The 17,531-nt window shown below is 45.5% G+C and overlaps 1 protein-coding gene across 5 annotated transcripts in view; it reads right to left on the reverse strand.

Moving 5' to 3' along the window:
* Positions 1-1,491: 1,491 nt before the first annotated feature.
* Positions 1,492-17,531, reverse strand: part of CCNA1 (cyclin A1) — a 36,215-nt gene continuing 20,175 nt past the window's right edge. The window contains exons 1-10 of one of the 5 annotated variants that reach the window (XM_083736995.1): positions 16,577-16,771; positions 15,508-15,567; positions 14,463-14,641; positions 8,816-9,050; positions 8,391-8,515; positions 7,839-8,062; positions 6,019-6,223; positions 4,795-4,908; positions 3,515-3,648; positions 1,492-1,784 (exon numbers count right to left, since the gene is read on the reverse strand). In XM_083736995.1, coding sequence (XP_083593121.1) covers positions 1,733-1,784; positions 3,515-3,648; positions 4,795-4,908; positions 6,019-6,223; positions 7,839-8,062; positions 8,391-8,515; positions 8,816-9,050; positions 14,463-14,618 — 1,245 coding nt within the window. In that variant the 5' untranslated portion in view covers positions 14,619-14,641; positions 15,508-15,567; positions 16,577-16,771 and the 3' untranslated portion in view covers positions 1,492-1,732. Of the gene's footprint in view, positions 1,785-3,514; positions 3,649-4,794; positions 4,909-6,018; positions 6,224-7,838; positions 8,063-8,390; positions 8,516-8,815; positions 9,051-14,462; positions 14,642-15,507; positions 15,568-16,576; positions 16,773-16,800; positions 16,951-17,531 lie in introns of those variants that run through there. The other 4 variants (XM_083736997.1, XM_083736994.1, XM_083736996.1 and 1 more) reach the window with 4 other exon arrangements.

Below are 17,531 nucleotides of genomic sequence, written 5' to 3' on the forward strand. Positions count from 1 at the left end.
TCTCTCCAACTTGCTACCTTTTCCTAGGTCACATCAATGCCCAAAAAAACTCTCAACCCTGGCTTTTGTCCTTTTTTACCATGTATGAGTTTAGGGAGTGGGGGAGGGGGAGGGGAGGTGTTCCACCTATTTGCAATATTCCACAGAGCCCCTTCCTTTGTTCTCCTTAATGGCCCATCACTCAGGCTACCAGCTCGCCAGGAGACTAGCTTGGCTATTCCAAGAACTAAAAGCCTTGAGTGAATTCTGACACTTGCTAAATCCAGGGATTAGAGGGGTCTTGGCATACAGGCTACTTCCCCCTGCCTAAACATTAAGATAAGCATTTATGTTATACTTTCCTATGTGTACTTTACAAACACCATTTTGGCTGCATTTGGGCTTGTCCTAATTTTACCACAGCAGCACTCCCATCTCATTTACAGGCTTTCATTATTATAATTCTAAAGGCCTGGTTTTCTTTTTTTTACATTTTCTGCATCCTTTACACTGGTGTTAATTACACGGCAGATTGCTTTGTGGAACTATTTTTCTCCAAGGGACAAACATTCAGCATTTGTTCTCTTGCCACATAAGATAATAACCCAATGTATCACAATTAAATCAGACCAATGTACTTTAATTCCTATTAAGATTCTGCAGTGTATTTTCCTGTGCCATATTTGTAGTACTGTACTTGGCTTATTAAAAATGAGAGAGAGAGAGAGAGAGAGAGAGAGAGAGAGAGAAGGAAGGAAGGAAGAGTTGTGTTGTTCTGGACCTCAAATGTTCCTCAATCCTAGATCAAGAACAAGATTGTGTCTTAAGTTGGACAGGAAGACATCCCAACTCACTTACCACAACACATCATGCAGGCAGCCTCTGACAACTAATCTGAAGCAGAATGCAATGGACATTGCTCACTCCGAACACATCTCACCAGTCGCCACAGCTTCACTGGCTGCCTATCTGATTCTGGGCCCAATTCAAAGTTCTGGTGTGTACCCCCAAAACAGCCTGTGCCAACCTGGTGCCCTCCAGATGTTTCGAACTACAACTGCCATCAGTCCCAGCGCTGGCCTACCATTCAAGTACTTTTTAGTCTAGTTCTACAATGCTATACTGGAATTAACAGCACTGTGCTATAATGGCAAAGAGACAGCCTCATATTTAGCATTCTCGTCTGCTCTAGTTATAGCCACACTCCTGGCTTTCTGAGGGTATATTTAAAATGTACAACATCATCAGTTTTCCCAGTGAAATGTTGAAATTGTGAGTTGGTAAAGGTAGAATAGGCGCTGTGGTCTAAACCACTGAGCCTCTTGGGCTTGCCAGTCAGAAAGGCTTACCAATCAGAAAGGCTTGTCCAACAGTCTGTCTCCGTATATGGCAGCTTCTTCAATTCCTATTCCGGCTTTTCATTTTGTTGGGAAGTTTAGTGTTCATTTTCCAGGCTGCCGTCATGCAGACATGGCAATTCAGAACAATTCACACATGCAGAGACATCAAGAGTTCTTGTAAATGAAAAGATGTTTATTAAAAGTGCTTTTAGTTTGTGGTAAAACTACAGTCCCAAGTCCTTGTAATACAGTACAGCTATATACTAAAGGTCCTCTAAAAATAGTTCAAGCAACAAGATTAGACACATGACCTGCAGTGCCCTATTAAAAACATAATAATTTGGCCAGATCAACTCTATTGATCAGGAGGCAAGTGCTTCAGTTTCTGTGCATTTACTGGCGTCTGTTGCAGTTCATAGCAGAGGTAGAATGGCTGGGGGCTCCAGGAGGGATACTTGCATGTACCTGCAAAGGAAGAAACCACTCAGTACAAAGAGTTAGCAAACTCCCCATTGATAATTCTGCAGCACTTCAAGAACTCGAGATTAGCAGATTGCGTAATCTTGATTGGGAAATCTGCACTGGATTTAAGTTAAAAAAGAGAAAAGATTCACATCCATGACTGTGGGGGTTATTTTGCTATTTGCAAGTGCCTAGGAATCTCTACTTCTATAAAAGAAAACACGCCTGTGTCTCTGGCCCAGCTGTGTTCTTATTGGTTATCGCTTGGAGCATCCTCAGGGGAGAAGCAATATCCAATTTTTTAAAAAAAAAATCCTTGGAGAAAATAAGCCTGAAAGCATATAGGCAACACCTAGTGAGATATCAGAGAGGAATTCTTAACAGATTTCCTGTGGTCATAGGGGTAGATACCATTTAACAGTTTCGAAAGCTTCATGCGTCTGACAAAAATCAATTGTTCTTGGTACAAAGTTTAAATTGCATGTGCGTGGCACTCATTATATACATCCTGCCCATGCTTTTGAGCCAGGCTGCATATCATGCTAAAACAGAATGTTATGAGGATGAGATGCAGCAAGCCTTAGGCTCACTCATTGCCTAATCTTCCCTCCAGCGGCTGCTTCAGAGTTTGGAAGCTCCCCCTCCTGTTTTTGGATTAACTTCGAACTTCATGGATTGTTCGGACCCAAACAACTGTGGCTAATCCAAACTGTTGTCTTGTTTCAACAAGCCATTTCAAGCCACAGGTTAAGCAGCTGGTTTGTCCGAACGAGCCATTGTTCACGTTTAACCATGGTTTAGGGGTTTCAGAGGCAGGCAGTGCTGGAGTCAATATAAAATGGAAACGGAAGTGTCCAAATTCCTCCTCTGCAAGTGGCAGAGAGGGGAGCCCATGAGCCCAAAGCTATCAGTGGCTCATCCTCCTCAGTGAGTCATGAGCAACCTCTTTCTCATTGAAGGGATGCACTCCTTTCGGGCCAAATCTGCCAGGGGCTGCATACGGCCAAAGTCAGTGGCAGGCAGGCCAACCTCTTTTATGTCATTAAAGGTAAAGGGACCCCTGACCATTAGGTCCAGTCGTGACCGACTCTGGGGTTGTGGCACTCATCTTGCTTTATTGGCCGAGGGAGCCAGCGTACAGCTTCCGGGTCATGTGGCCAGCATGACTAAGCCGCTTCTGGCGAACCAGAGCAGTGCACGGAAACACCGTTTACCTTCCTGCCAGAGTGGTACCTATTTATCTACTTGCACTTTGACGTGCTTTCGAACTGCTAGGTTGGCAGGAGCAGAGAATGAGCACTGCGAGCTCGCCCCGTCACAGGGATTCAAACTGCCGACCTTCTGATCGGCAAGCCCTAGGCTCTGTGGTTTAACCCACAGCACCACCCGCGTCCCATTTTATCTCATTATATGACCCCTATTCTCTCTCTCCTGCCCTTCCTCTTCCCCACTAACCAGTAGCCTACTGGGCAAGAGGCAGATGATTCAACCGCCTGGAAAAAGCAGAGGGCTAACAGAGGACTTTTGAAATTAAGCCAGGGGCCAGGTGCAATCCTAGTCTCCCACCCTTGCAATACTGCTAAACTATGGTTTGACATTATTTGCAACCTCTCTATTATATTCCCACATGCTGTCCAGCTTTCGTCCTCCTCTAACAGCCGTTATTTCCACTGGTCACAATTTTACAGAGCTGCTGAGGTGTTCAGAAAGCAGTTGTTGGCCCAAGAACTTACTTAGCCAGCTTGTATTTCTCCCTTATCGCTTGCTGTGGTCGGTGTGGAGCGTCAAGGCAGGCTTTGTGCAGGTCGCTTAGGCAAGGTACTATCTCACCTAGTGAGTAGCCAGTGAAGGCCGCAAGGGTTTCTGGCTGATCAGAAGAAGAGAGATGAGAGTTTTATTATTCCATTCAGGTAAGAACGCATCACAATCACATATGCTTGGAGAGAGACTCTCCTGCCTTGAGCCAGCATCAAGTTTAGGAGAGACCTCACTCAGTAGCTTTGTTTCAACTTTTCACCAATTGCTGCTGGTTACAAGGGAAAAAGGCTGCTTGAATAGGCAAGCACAGAGCAAAATCCAGCAGAGAAGCTCCACTCACATCCGGTAGACCCCCCTACCCCAATTATTCCAGGGCAGTGTTTCCCAAACTTGGGTCTCCAGCCGTCTTCTCTGACCACTGGTCCTGCTAGCTAAGGATGATGGGAGTTGTAGTCCAAAAACAGCTGGAGACCCAAGTTTGGGGAACACTTTTTTAGGGGAAAGGGCCGTGGCAAAAAAACATGCTTTGGGTGCAGAAGGTGCCAAGCAGGGCAGGAAAAGAGACTCTGGTATGAAATTCTGGAGAGCCACCAGCAGCCATTGTTGGCAATATTGTGCTATTTAGATCAATTTTCTGACTCTGTATAAGGCAGCCTCCTTATGCTCCACTTGTACGAAATGCAACCTTGGTTTTCCACTGCCCTACACAGGAGGAGGTGGCTCTTTTCATGAGAAGCAGCCCATACTAAAGTGCACCGCCCAGGAAGGGACACTGCAGAGTTGTGCTTTCATAAGCGCTTGCGAAACGTTGTTTTTTTTATACCAGCCATATCCTTTACCTCACAACATTCCCAAAGCAGATGTTGGGATAATGACCAGAAAAGGTGCCAGTGAAAAATCTCATTTATGCCCATAAAGTTAATAAGATAGCAGGTGTAGAACAGCGGCAGCAACTAAGACGCATTAAGGTAAACTAAACCCATAGTTGTTTTTAACCCAGAAAGCTCCAGAGTTCATCTCTCTGCAGAGTTAATAGCCTCCCGAGTGGCAAAAACGTAGTTGTGTCGGACTGAAGGACTTCTACGGCATCAGCCAGTTTTAAAGTTTGTTGCTTAAAAAAAAAGGGAAAGCCAGCAAAACCTGGGGTCAAGGCACCTCCCGGTTTTGTATCCAGTTTCATTCTTTGAAGGTGTTTGCACACACCAGGAGCTGGCAAGCTATAAGGAGTTGGTTAATATTCAAAAGTCAGGCTTACCCAAAAATGCCTGTTCACGGTGTAGTTTGCAAGACAGTAAGCAGCTGCTGCCGTTTGTGAGGGAAGGTACTTCAAGAATGGATCAGCTTCAAGGAGACTCAGCTCTGCTACATACTAAAGAGAATTGGACACCATTTTAATCACAGGGAAATCAAAAGAGATTCAAGTCTATCCCATAGTATCTCTACCAGCCTTCCAGATGTTGGACTGCAACTCCCATTATCGCTAACCATTTGCCATGGTGATTTTATAGCTGGTGTTTTTATATTTTGGTGTTTTTAGTTCGATGGGAAGAAGAAGACCAATAATAATGTCACCGTTTGTGGAAAACTGACGGGCCACAGTAACAGCAGGCATTTAAAGTGCTCTTATAAAGTGCTCTTTAAGAGCATGACTTCCCCCAAAGAACACTGGGAACTGTAGTTTGCAAAGGGTCTGAGAAGTACAGCTCTGTGAGGGGTCTAACAACTCTTTAACCAGCTATAGTTCCCATGACCTTTTTTGTTGGGGAGGGGGAGCCATGACTATTTGAAGTGGCATGGTAGTGTTTTAAATTATAGTGTAGTTGTGACCATGGGTCAACACTGGAAAACATGTCATCCATAGTCCAATATGGACTAATAAGGGTGCCCAGACCCAATATTTAGTTTAGCAGATTCAGATCATTTTTATAAATCTAAACTAGTGCTGCAAATTGCTTGTGAGTTTTAGCAAATAACTTTGTTTTGCCCCTGAAGCACAGGAAGGGGAGATGTTTCCTCTTAACTTACCCGCCCCCCCCCCCGCCATTTGTGTGAGAGAGCTCTCTCATAGATTTCTACTGCCCATGGCTACCTCAGTCTCAGTTTTGGTCAAGACTGCTGGTCACCACTGAAATGCAGACAGACAGACACAGGACTGGACAGGGGCACAACTGAGGCAGCAGGCGAAGACTGAAACTGAACCAGCTCAGTCGGTAGAGCATGAGACTCAAATCTCAGGGTTGTGGGTTTGAGTTGCACATTTGGCAAAAGATTCCTGCATTGCAGGGGGTAGGACTATATGACCCTCATGGTCCCTTCCAACTCTACAATTCTATTATACTACGACACATATCCTTCTCTAGAGAAGATGCAACTGGAGGGGCACTGGCATCAGGGAAGTTAGGCTAATGATTTTTTAAAATTATCTTTTATTTGGTCTGGCTGTCCTTTGAAGTGTTTGCCGTACCGGTCATATCCTTACCCTTGCAAAGTTCTCTGTCTTGACGCTGACACCATGAAGTTGCAAATACTGGAAGAGAAACTGGTTGATGGTTGGAACAGTCAAGTCAAAAGCAAGGACTTTGAGGAGCAGGTGTTCCATTTTGAGCAGCTGTTTTTTAGTATAGGTATCATCGGTTATATACACAAATTCTTTGACTTCTGGCGGATAGATTTCTTCATATTTCCTGGGGAATCAGGAGAAATAGCAACCTACAAAGCCTTACTGCATATTTTAAATTCTGCTTCATTAAGATAATCCCTTGGCATCACCATCTTGAGACTGCCAGGCACAAGAGAAACAGGGCCTTCTCAGTGGTGGTCCCACACTTTCAGAACCACTCCAAGTGATTTGTATACTGCACCACCAGCACATGCATTATGTTACAATTAGGGCCTAGACAAAAGAATTTGTTTTCACCTTTCAGAATATACTTCATTCAGACCAAGATAACATTATGCCAGGCTCCTGGAATATGTCTTGGTCCCTATACAAACCTGTTACTGAACCATTTGGATGCTAACCATAAAATGGTCCCAATCTTAAAGTATGTAAAGACTCTTAAGAATCTGAACAAAGTTTTCATTCACCAGCTGGAAGAGACGACCCACTGAATGTTAGAACAATGGACTGATAGTACAGTGGTACCTCGGGTTACATACGCTTCAGGTTACATACGCTTCAGGTTACAGACTCCGCTAACCCAGAAATAGTACCTTGGGTTAAGAACTTTGCTTCAGGATGAGAGCAGAAATTGTGCTCCGGCGGCGCGGCAGCAGCAGGAGGCCCCATTAGCTAAAGTGGTGCTTCAGGTTAAGAACAGTTTCAGGTTAAGTACGGACCTCCGGAATGAATTAAGTACTTAACCCGAGGTGCCACTGTACAGATGTGAGTTACCTGTAGTCACAAAACTGATAATAAAATTTGATTACGTAAGATAAATGCACCCTTAGTAACTTATATTTATTCTGCACCTCCTTCAAGCAACTCATGTTGACATATATGATCATCTCTCCTTCTCCTTATTCCAATAACCACCCTGTGCGATAGGTTAGACCAAGAGGTAAGCAATTTGATACAAGGTCATCCAGTAAGTTTTGTGGCTGAGCAGGGATATGTTTCTGGGTCTCCCAGGCTAATCCCCACACAAATAACTAAAGCATACCAACTCATTTGATTTCCTCACTATTCAGGTGGATTAAGGTTGTAGGTGCAAGTGAAACATTTGCTTGCAAAAAAAATGTACCTACAGTGATTTCAGCAGCAGCGGAACGTCATTGGGTCATGGGACCTGCTCACAGGAGCCACCGCCAGTGAAAAAGCAAGCGAAAACCCACTTTGTCCTGCAAACCAGTGATGGGTCCAAACTCAACATTTGAAGACTGTTTCTTTATGGGGAAACAGGGTTGTAGTCCATTGGCAGAGCACAATGGAGAAGGTGCCAGGCTTCAATTCTTGGCATCTCCCAATTTGGCCTGGACAATAGCCCTGTTTGTAACACAGGAGTGTAGCCAGTAATGACCTAAAATGGTGGGGGGAACCTGCAGCCATCTAGACGGATTCCAGCTCTCATCAGCCTCAGCCGGTATTGCCAGTGGCAAGGAATGATGGGAGCTGGAGTCTAGCTGGAGAGCTGCAGGTCCCCCACCTATGAGCTAGATATACTAACTTGGAATAAAGTGGCTTCCTGCCTTTGCTAGGACACGTGAGCACTCGCCAGACAGATCCGGACAAGTCTCACCAGGTAGCCCTAAACTGTTATCATCTGCCAAAGGTTTGCTCGCTCACGCAAGCCTACTTACGCAGCAAGGAGAACTGCTGCTGTTCCCACAAGCTGAAGCTTTCCTCTGAGGACAGACATGCAGGAGAGAAACCGGTCCAAGTAGTTCACAGCAAGGTACACCGTTTCAGTACGAAGCTTATATTCTTCACCGACTTCAACCAGCCAGTCCACCAAGATTGCACGCATACTCGAGGTGATATCAGGCTGCTTCCTCAAGTAGCATGCTCTGGGCCTGTATTTCACCTGCATGGAAAGAGTTCGGCCTCAGAATGAGGAGGTGTAAGCGTTTTTGTGTGTGTGTGTGTGTGTGTGTGTGTGTGTGTGTGTGTGTGAAGCCCCTCTGTGAGTTAATTTACAGGAAGTTTGAATTCAAGGTGTTCATGATACTTAACTGAGATTGTTCCTCCAGAGGACAGGACTAAACTTGCATTTGAGTGCAATTTAGGTTCCATAAGCTAAAGTACATACTCACGGCGTGGATATCAGAAAGAAGGGAGGAAGCAGAGTGCATGTTACACTGGTGCTATCTCTGAGCCAAGGCTACAGTGAGCTCCTTAAAAGCGCCACTCACTTCAGCTTCTCTCAAGTAGCGATGAATATCTTCTGCATATTCCGCAGCACACATGACGTCCTCTTTATAACACTGAAGATCCACATCTTGGGACTGCAACGACTTATCCACCAGCATCGGAGAGCCTGGATTCACCAACATATTACAGGGAAGAATGATTTTTTAAAAATATTTAAAAATGTTAAGTTAGCCATTAGTTTCAGTGTGTGCTTCCATCAGCATACACTTAAATTTTTTGGATGTTATAGGCAACATACACTGTAATTTAAAAAGAAGGCTTAGTAGGCTATGGTTCTCCAGATATTGTTGGAGCCCAGCTCACATCAGCCCCAGCAGAATGGCTACTGGCCAAGGGCCAACAACCTCTGGAGGGTCACGGGTTTCTACCATCACCAACACTGCCCCTGCTAGGCCATTAGACATACCTGTACTCAAGCTCAGCAGCAGGTGAATGTTGGATCTTCGGGTGCAGGTATCAACTTCACACATGCTGGATTCTTCCACAGCCATACAGCTGTATCTGTTTTTCCCTTCCACTTCATCTCTGTAAACAGCAAAACTTTGCTTGGACGCCACGCAGACTGGCATCATATTCTTGCCAGTAGTTAAAGCAGGACAGACATTTTCAGATCCAGAGAAGCCTCTCAGCCTGTTTGCTCCCTGAAAAGAAGAATGAGAATCTTCTTGGTAGGGACAGCCTATATTTTCCTGCTTCAAGGAGTGCAGGAAAAGACGCATTTCAGTTCAGTTCACTTATAATATTTCTATGCCGCTTTTTGCTCGCACGAATCACAAAGCAGCTTGCAAATAATAAATAGCAACAACGTAATAGTACAGTGGTACCTCGGGTTAAGTACTTAATTCGTTCCGGCGGTCTGTTCTGAACCTGAAACTGTTCTTAACCTGAAGCACCACTTTAGCTAATGGGGCTTCCTGCTGCTGCTGCGCTGCCAGAGCACGAGTTCTGTTCTCATCTTGAAGCAAAGTTCTTAACCTGAAGCATTATTTCTGGGTTAGCGGAGTCTGTAACCTGAAGTGTATGTAACCTGAGATACCACTGTACATCACAAATACAACACGAATTGTATAGAGTAATTAACAGATCGTCAGCAAAACAACGGCAAATAATCAGTAAAACAGACACATTCTATAAAGCCCTATTAACTAAAAAACAACAACAAGTGAAGCAGCACAAACCCAACAATAGTCATCTTATAAGATTCACAAAGCACTCCAGCACTCATAATTCACAAAGCAATATTAACCAAAGGAAAGCTCTCTTGCACATGTGGAAGTCCTTGCACAGGATTTCTGTTGGTCAGGCTCCCTTGATGTTTTACTGGCCAATTAAAACAGATGGGCAATATATCCTGGCTTTCTGATATCAGCTCAGTAGGTAGAGCATAAGCCTCTTAATCTTAGGGTTGTGGGTTCAAGCCCCATGTTGGGTGAAAGATTTCTGCATTGCATTGTAGGGGGTTGGATGAGATTACCACCATGGTCTCTTCCAACTCTACAATTCTATGATTAACAACAACCTAGCAACCAAAAACAAACTAAGCACTGTTTAACTCTCTCTCTCTCTCTCTCTCTCTCTCTCTCTCTCTCCACCACCACCACCACGATTCATAATCTTCTACTCAGTTCATCAAAAGACACATGCACATAATGCCCCTGGCAGCAACTCCCTTCGTAAGGCAGGTAGAAAAAGCCCTTGCCTGATGGCCAGCACAAAGTTTCATTCCTCTCACATTGCTTCTGGAAACAGCTCCCTTATGAAGGCTGGAGGGTAGGGCAAGGCATATGGATTGTGGCCTCTGAAAGCCTTCAGTTCTCCAAAACTTTAGTTTGGGAGCCCATGGCGCTCTTTCTTGTTGAGGACCAGCAGGACAAGGGAAATGCGAGAGGTCTTTCCCAGATCAAGCCAAAAAATATTCCTGCATTCCAATGTAGCTGCACAGAACTTGCCAGAATACAAGGAGTGGGCAGAATATAGGTACAAGTCTGTGACACTGATCTCTCAGTGAATACGCCACTGACAATAGTGCAGGAGTTTTCATCTTATGCTGCTTCCTACTTGGTTGCTCATTGGCAAGAAAACATAGCTGTCTGCAAAAAGCTATGGAAGAAGTCTTGCCTTGTTCACACTGAAGGGTTTGCGACTTGTTTAAACCGTATCCTAGTACACCGAAACACAAGTGAAATACACTTGGAGTTCTGCAGTGATTTCATGCTCTTTATTGCAGCTTATAATCAGTGCTTCAATTTCCCCCCAAACCTCAGACCTTTATATACATTATTTACACAATGAGTCCTGTCTGATTGGCTGATTCTGCTTCCCTCCTGGAGCCTGATTGGTCTTCTCCTGCAGGCCAATCAGTTGCTGCATTCTACGATCCTAACAGGCTGATTAACTTCCTCCTGGAGCCTGAATGGTCTTCTCCTGCAAGCCAATCAGTTGTTGCATTCTAGGATCCTACCTGCCTATTGTTCTAGGATCCAAGCTTAGTACATAACAACAAGTTAATGCATGGTGAAAGAAGGTGGGCAGGGAAGAGCCTGAAGCAGAAGGCAGCCTGCAGATGAGCTGGAAAACTCCAACAAGAAACAGAGACTAAAGTTAACGGCAAATCAGTATTCCAAGGGAGCCCTGGCAATCCAGCACCAGAAGACATTTTGGTTTTGAAGCAACCATCATTAGTACTCCATATCAGTACAGAACACTGCATGGTGTGGCTATTTACCATTCAGCACGTAGAGAAACTGTGTCCGTAATTTCCATGACTGAATACCAGGCGTTTCAAGCTACACAGAGACGGGTTGGGAGGGTGGGGAGCTCAGCCAAAGTGATTCAGCCAGGCTAATCTTGTAGCATCTTAAAAAGATGTGGATTTAACTGCAGCACAAACCTTTGGAAACGGAAGTCCATGATTCGGATGCAGAAGAATTGCCCTCAGTTGGTAAAGGTAAAGGGACCCCTTACCATTAGGTTCAGTCGTGGCCGACTCTGGGGTTGCGGCGCTCATCTCGCTTTACTGGCTTAGGGAGCCGGCATACAGCTTCCGGGTCATGTGGCCAGCATAACTAAGCCGCTTCTGGCGAACCAGAGCATCACACGGAAACACCGTTTACCTTCCCGCCGGAGCGGTACCGATTTATCTACTTGCACTTTGATGTGCTTTTGAACTGCTTTTTGAATTAACCTTTGGAAACGGAAGTCTATGATTCGGATGCAGAAGCATTGCCCTCAGTTGGTACATATAGGTAAAAGGTAAAGGACCCCTGGTTGGGTAAGTCCAGGCAAAGGTAACTATGGGGTTGCGGCACTCATCTCGCTTTCAGGCCGAGGGAGCCGGCATTCATCCGCAGACAGCTTTCCGGGTCATGTGGCCAGCATGACTAAACCACTTCTGGCACAACAGAACACCTTATCTTTCACACATAGTTATAACACATACAGGGAGAAAAAAATAAGGCCAAAAGGCCACACAAGGCCAAGGGGGGCAGTGGCATTTCTACACAAACCTCACATGGCTGTGGGTGGCAGATCTGCTTACTTTTTTTATATAAAAAAAATTTATTATTATTTTTTAAAAGTATAAACATACAACAAAAACCAATTCAGAATCCAAATATTGAGATTACTCTGAATCTCCTGACTTCCTCCCCATCCCTTCCATGTGTCCTATTCATAATATTTTCAACTGCATATCAATACTTCTCCAATTTTTTGTCTTTCTAAATTGTCCATATGTTCCGTTACATTACAAGTGCGGTAAAAATCCTGCCAGTGTTTTAACCTGTTTACAATAATCTCATATATAAATTGTAAACTTTCCCCATTCTTTTTTAAAGTTTTTGTCTTCTCGATTTCTGAGCTTCCCAGTTAATTTTTGCCATTTTGACATAGTCCATCATGCTCTGCTTACTTTGCATACATGTGACCTCTGTATAAACCTTTCACAGTCTCTTGCATTTCATGGTCTTTTGACCCCCTACAGTTTACAATTCTCTCCACCCATGTGTGCATAATATATATTATCTCTTACACTTAAAATGTCTCTGAAGACAACGCTCTATGCGTCTGACAAAGTCCTCTGAAAGTCATGGTTATGATCAACTTACAAACTTTGGAAAGGCAGGATAACAGCCTAGACTGAGCAGTGTTTCCCAAACTTGGGTCTCCGGCTGTTTTTGGACTACACTTCCCATCATCCCTGGCCACTGGTCCTGCTAGCTAGGGATGATGGGAGTTGTAGTCCAAAAACAGATGGAGACCCAAGTCTGGGAAACACTGGCCTAGAGCATGGGCAGAGAGGTAATGCCCAGGGGCCAAATGCAGCCCCTCCAAGTCTCTCTACCTAGCCCTCAGTACCCTCTCTCTCCAGGCAACACCACCCATCCAGCCACACTCCCTACCAGCCCTGCTTTGCACTCTCATTGAGTGTTTTTGATTGGCAGGGATATATCCTTGAGCTCTGAGATTGCCTCTTGCTTGCTTGGGTGAAAGACAGATAGCATGGTTGATAGCATGATACATAACATGCAAAAGCAGCCTCGGCCCTCCAGATGTTTTGAGACTACAATTCCCATCATCCCTGACCATTGGTCCTGCTAGCTAGGGATCATGGGAGTTGTAGGCCAAAAACATCTGGAGGTCCGAGGTTCAGGAAACCTAGCCCATTAAGAACTGTTTGGTGGCTCAACACTCCTCCTTGGCACAACAGCAAAAACCTATCTCTCTAAAACAGGGCAGATGCTGAAGTCTTAAGTCCCACTGAAAACCACAGAGAGACTTCTAGTCCCTCTCAATCCCTGGCTTCAAGTTTCCAAGAAATTGAAGATGGAACCTTTCAGTAGTACTTGACCCACTGGCAGTTAGAAAGAGTGCATGCATTTTCCAGTGGTCCTACATTCCACAGCTCATGGCATGCGCAAACCTCTTTAACAGTCACCCAGTTCGTTGAGTGCTGTTGAGCCCAAGGAACATACGTCGGTAGTACTGGAGCAAAAGGAGAGTCAACATCTCACAGTGCTGCTCTGTACCTCCTACAGAGGATGCCGTTTGCCAGCAAATATAGCATCCCTCAAAGGGAAGGGCAATCTTTTTGAAACTGCTTTAAATGTACACTGCAGCTGGGACCTCGTCACACTATTATCTGACCTGCCATTCCTACAGCATTTTAACATACAAAGCCCAAAGGAGTTGCTGCGCTAGCAATGACACCACCACAACCCTAGCCACGTCTACTCATGAGTAAGGCCTAATAAACTTAAGTGGGCTTACTCTCAAGTAAACGGGATTAGAATTGTAGCTTAAGGGTTGGGTGCTTAAAGCAGACCCAATAGAATGACCAACTTAAGTTTGGTTATGTCCCTTGATTACAATACTCCAGGGTGTGACTTGGCTAGATTTAACCCCAATAAACTGTAGGGTTGCCCAGAGTCCATGAACGCTCACACCCTTAGAAAATCTGTTTAGTATTTAAAGTGCCATAACACTTTTTTTAAACACAGAAATTGTGTTACAGTTCTCATTTACAGTTTGGAAAAAAAGCTAACCTTTTAAAGGTGGAGTTGTAAGCAGAAGAGGTGCTTCAGAGATGCCCAGGTGCAGATAAACATGAAACTGCAGGGTTGTTGTCCCTTCCTAGTTGGTTAAAGGTAAAGGGACCCCTGACCATTAGATCCAGTCGTGGCCGACTCTGGGGTTGAGGCGCTCATCTTGCTTTATTGGCCGAGGGAGCCGGCATACAGCTCCCGGGTCATGTGGCCAGCATGACTAAGCCGCTTCTGGCGAACCAGAGCAGCACACGGAAATGCCGTTTACCTTCCCGCTGGAGTGGTACCTATTTATCTACTTGCACTTTGACGTGCTTTCGAACTGCTAGGTTGGTTAGTGAGCCTCAAAACAAGTTGCAAACAGCTACTGAACCTAGGAAGCTGCCTTACATAGAGACGGACCATTGGTCCATTTATTCCCACCTTTACCACTCTAAAAAAATAATAATTTCCAATTTCCTAAGCCCAGGTGCTAAAAGAACCTTCCCATCCCAGTCTTCCATGATTTACCTGGATAGAGGGTCTCAAACACTGCCCATTTTCCGTCAGCTCCCCCAGAATAGCTCTTTGGTGGAGATTTTGATTGGTTCGAGGCTGTGCAACAGCCGGCAGGGCACCCCAAAGCTCATCTTGTGCCTTCTCATCACCATTGTTGCTGCAATGCATTTCCTCAGGGTCAGCAGCTGATGCTGGAAAGACAAAGAAACACACATTGAGGCTGCACCCACACGGCAGTCCTTTCCGTTTCCCTAACTATTAACTCCTGCATTATATTTGAGCTTATACCCAATATGACAGCCACTTCCAGAAACCTGGCAGAATGCAGTGGAAGTTTAGTGCTCCCTTTCGGTATTAATTGCTTCCAGGGGGGAAAAATACATTTGCAGCCCAATTAACCTAGAAAATCACGAGAGCAGTGACAAGATTTGGGGCGGCATACAGTTGTTCCTTCCTGCCATTTTCATAGGAGAATCATGAGGAAACTGAAGCATGCATGTGCAGGAAGTGTGAGGAGTAGCAAGGTTGTCTAGTGACATTTGTTGTTGTGCCACACCACCCCCGCTGGTGTGAATGAAGTTTACTGAGACATGCCCATATCTCAGTCAAAAAGCCACAGTTACAGCATTGTGAAAGGTATGTTAGGAAACGGCACAGAGGCGGTAGCACTAAAATCAGAAAAACTAATGCAATACCTGAATGCACCCAATTTCTGACAATATCCTCAGATGGACTCCCTTCAAGAGCAACCCAACCCTGAAGTTGATTCTGACTTCACTCTTAGAAAACGGAAATCTTCCCGTAGCTTTGCTTGTACAAGCCTGCCTTTTCTTATCTTTGCTCTCTCTTTCGGTGACCCTCCATAAAACCAACTGAGGTACACAGAGAAATGTGTGAGAGACGCAAGACTCAGAGCAGTCAGCCCAAAGCACAGGGGGAGCAGCTTGTTTAAAAATAACGAAACCCTGGCAATATTAGAGATGGGCCGCAACCATCATGCAAGGTTCAAATGCTCACTCGGCCATGGTGACCTTGAGCCAGTCGCAGTCTCACCTACCTCACAGAGTGGTTGTGAGGATAAACTGGGGAGCGGGAAAACCACATATGCCACTTTGAGCTCCTCAGAGGAAAAGGTGGGATATAAATGTAACAAACGAAATACTGCTGTATCTTTAGCCCCCAGAAAGTCATGAGAAGAAAGCAACCTTGCCATTACATGTTTCTTTAAAACTGGCATCCTTCCACCAAATAGCTTTACCTTGCTGAAACCAATGGGATTAAATCAGCAAAAGTGGCTCACTGTTGAAGGTCCCCCAAACTCTAAGGCTTAGAACCAAGCCACTGGATTTACCTCCAAGTAAACATGTTGGGATGCATAAGGGATGCATCACTTTTGCCAGAAGCATGCATTGCTAAACTCGGTGAAACCTACTGCCAAATAAAACATAGGACTGTGGTACTGGAATTAACCATCCAGGGATCCTTTACCTTTTTTTAACCTTTATTTAGTTTACACAAGCCTGTTCTGGGATTTGATAACTATTAAGAGATATACTTCTACTCTGCAACATCATTTTCTAAAAAAACAGAGCTCCTTTTCTGCTGGTCCTGTGGCAGCTGAAAGATGACCAGGTGCTCCCATGGAGAGCTATAATAGCATTGTGGTCACACAATCCTGGAGTAAGTGACCTGGGCCCATCTCAGCAGGCCTGCAGGCAGCACCAATTACAAATTACAGAGGCTGCTGGAGGCAATAACTGCAGAGGGGTCTACTTGGGAATCACTAAGTGAGGCAAGAGCTGTGGCTCAGGAGTAGAGCATCTGCTTTGAGACCGCTGGTTCCATCCCCAGCCCCTCCAGGTAGGACTGGGAAGGAACACTCCCTTATCTGAAATGCTGGACTATATTCAGCTACATGGACCAAGGGCAACGTCCCAAGTTTCTAGTCCAGTTTCCAGCGATTGCCCCAAGGCACCTGTGCAGTGAGCGCTCGGACCCTCCCCGGAACGAAGCCCGGTCTTCAAAGACACCCTCAAGAAAGCTACCAACCCACCCAGCCACCCTGGCAGCGCCTCCCTAAACTCTGCCCGGGGACCCCTGCGGACCCTCGCCGCGCCTTTGCCCACCTGCCTTTCCCCACCCGCAGCGGAGGCTGACGCGGGCGGTTCTTCCTTGGTGCCTGAAGGGGGCGCCCTGCTCCTTCCCGGCGCAGCGCAGGTGGGGACTGGTAGGCAAGGACTCGAAGTGGCTCCCGGGCGCCGCTTGCCGAGCCTATATAGGCGGCGGCCAATCAGTGGAGACAGCCGTCGCACCGCCCCTCCGGGTGCGCCTCGGCGTGCGCGCTGCTTACTTTCAAGCCGCCCGCGACTGTTGGGAGCAGCGGCCAGTTGGCGCTGGCACCGCGCTCGCCCGCAGGCGGCAGGCTGCTCCCGTGGCAACCGGAGATCTTGCGGGCGAGAGGAGGAAGCCGGATCTCTCTCTCCCCGTCCGTTTTCCTGCCTTTGCCTTGGTGCGCTGCGGAGGTCAATGCCGGATTTACGTAGAAGCTTAACAAGCTATAGTTTAGGGCCCCATTCTCTTGAGCCCCCTTCAAAAAAAAACATTTAAAGGAAAAAAACACCTGGATGTACATTTCCAAAAAATGCATATTTTGTTATGTGCAAATGGCTTCAGATACCTGTTAGATTATATAGAATATAGATTAGCATATATTCAACACACACAAAAAAACAATTTGTTGTTGACAAAAGACAGCTGGACATATAAAGGGCCCCATTACTTTCAGTAGCTAAGGGCCTCATCAAACCTAAATCTGGCCCTGGTCAGGCCAGTTACACAGTCTTGCGCTTTAAAACGAAAAGCGCCTCTCGGGTTGTGTGGTTAATACTCAATAATTCCTATATAATGTGCAAGGCGAAATATTTTAGAGATTCTACCCATCCATGATAAAGGACTGCAACTTGACAGGGTTGCATGCTACTGGTAGCTCTTCTATTGCTGATAGAAGGCACCTTTTTTAAGAAGATCCCAACAATATGAGCATTTTGACTGCCTGTAATTCTGAGGTCAGGTATTGTGTGC

This window comes from Podarcis gaigeae (genome assembly GCF_964106915.1).
Source record: "Podarcis gaigeae genome assembly, chromosome: 4".
Taxonomy (NCBI): Eukaryota; Metazoa; Chordata; class Lepidosauria; order Squamata; family Lacertidae; genus Podarcis; species Podarcis gaigeae.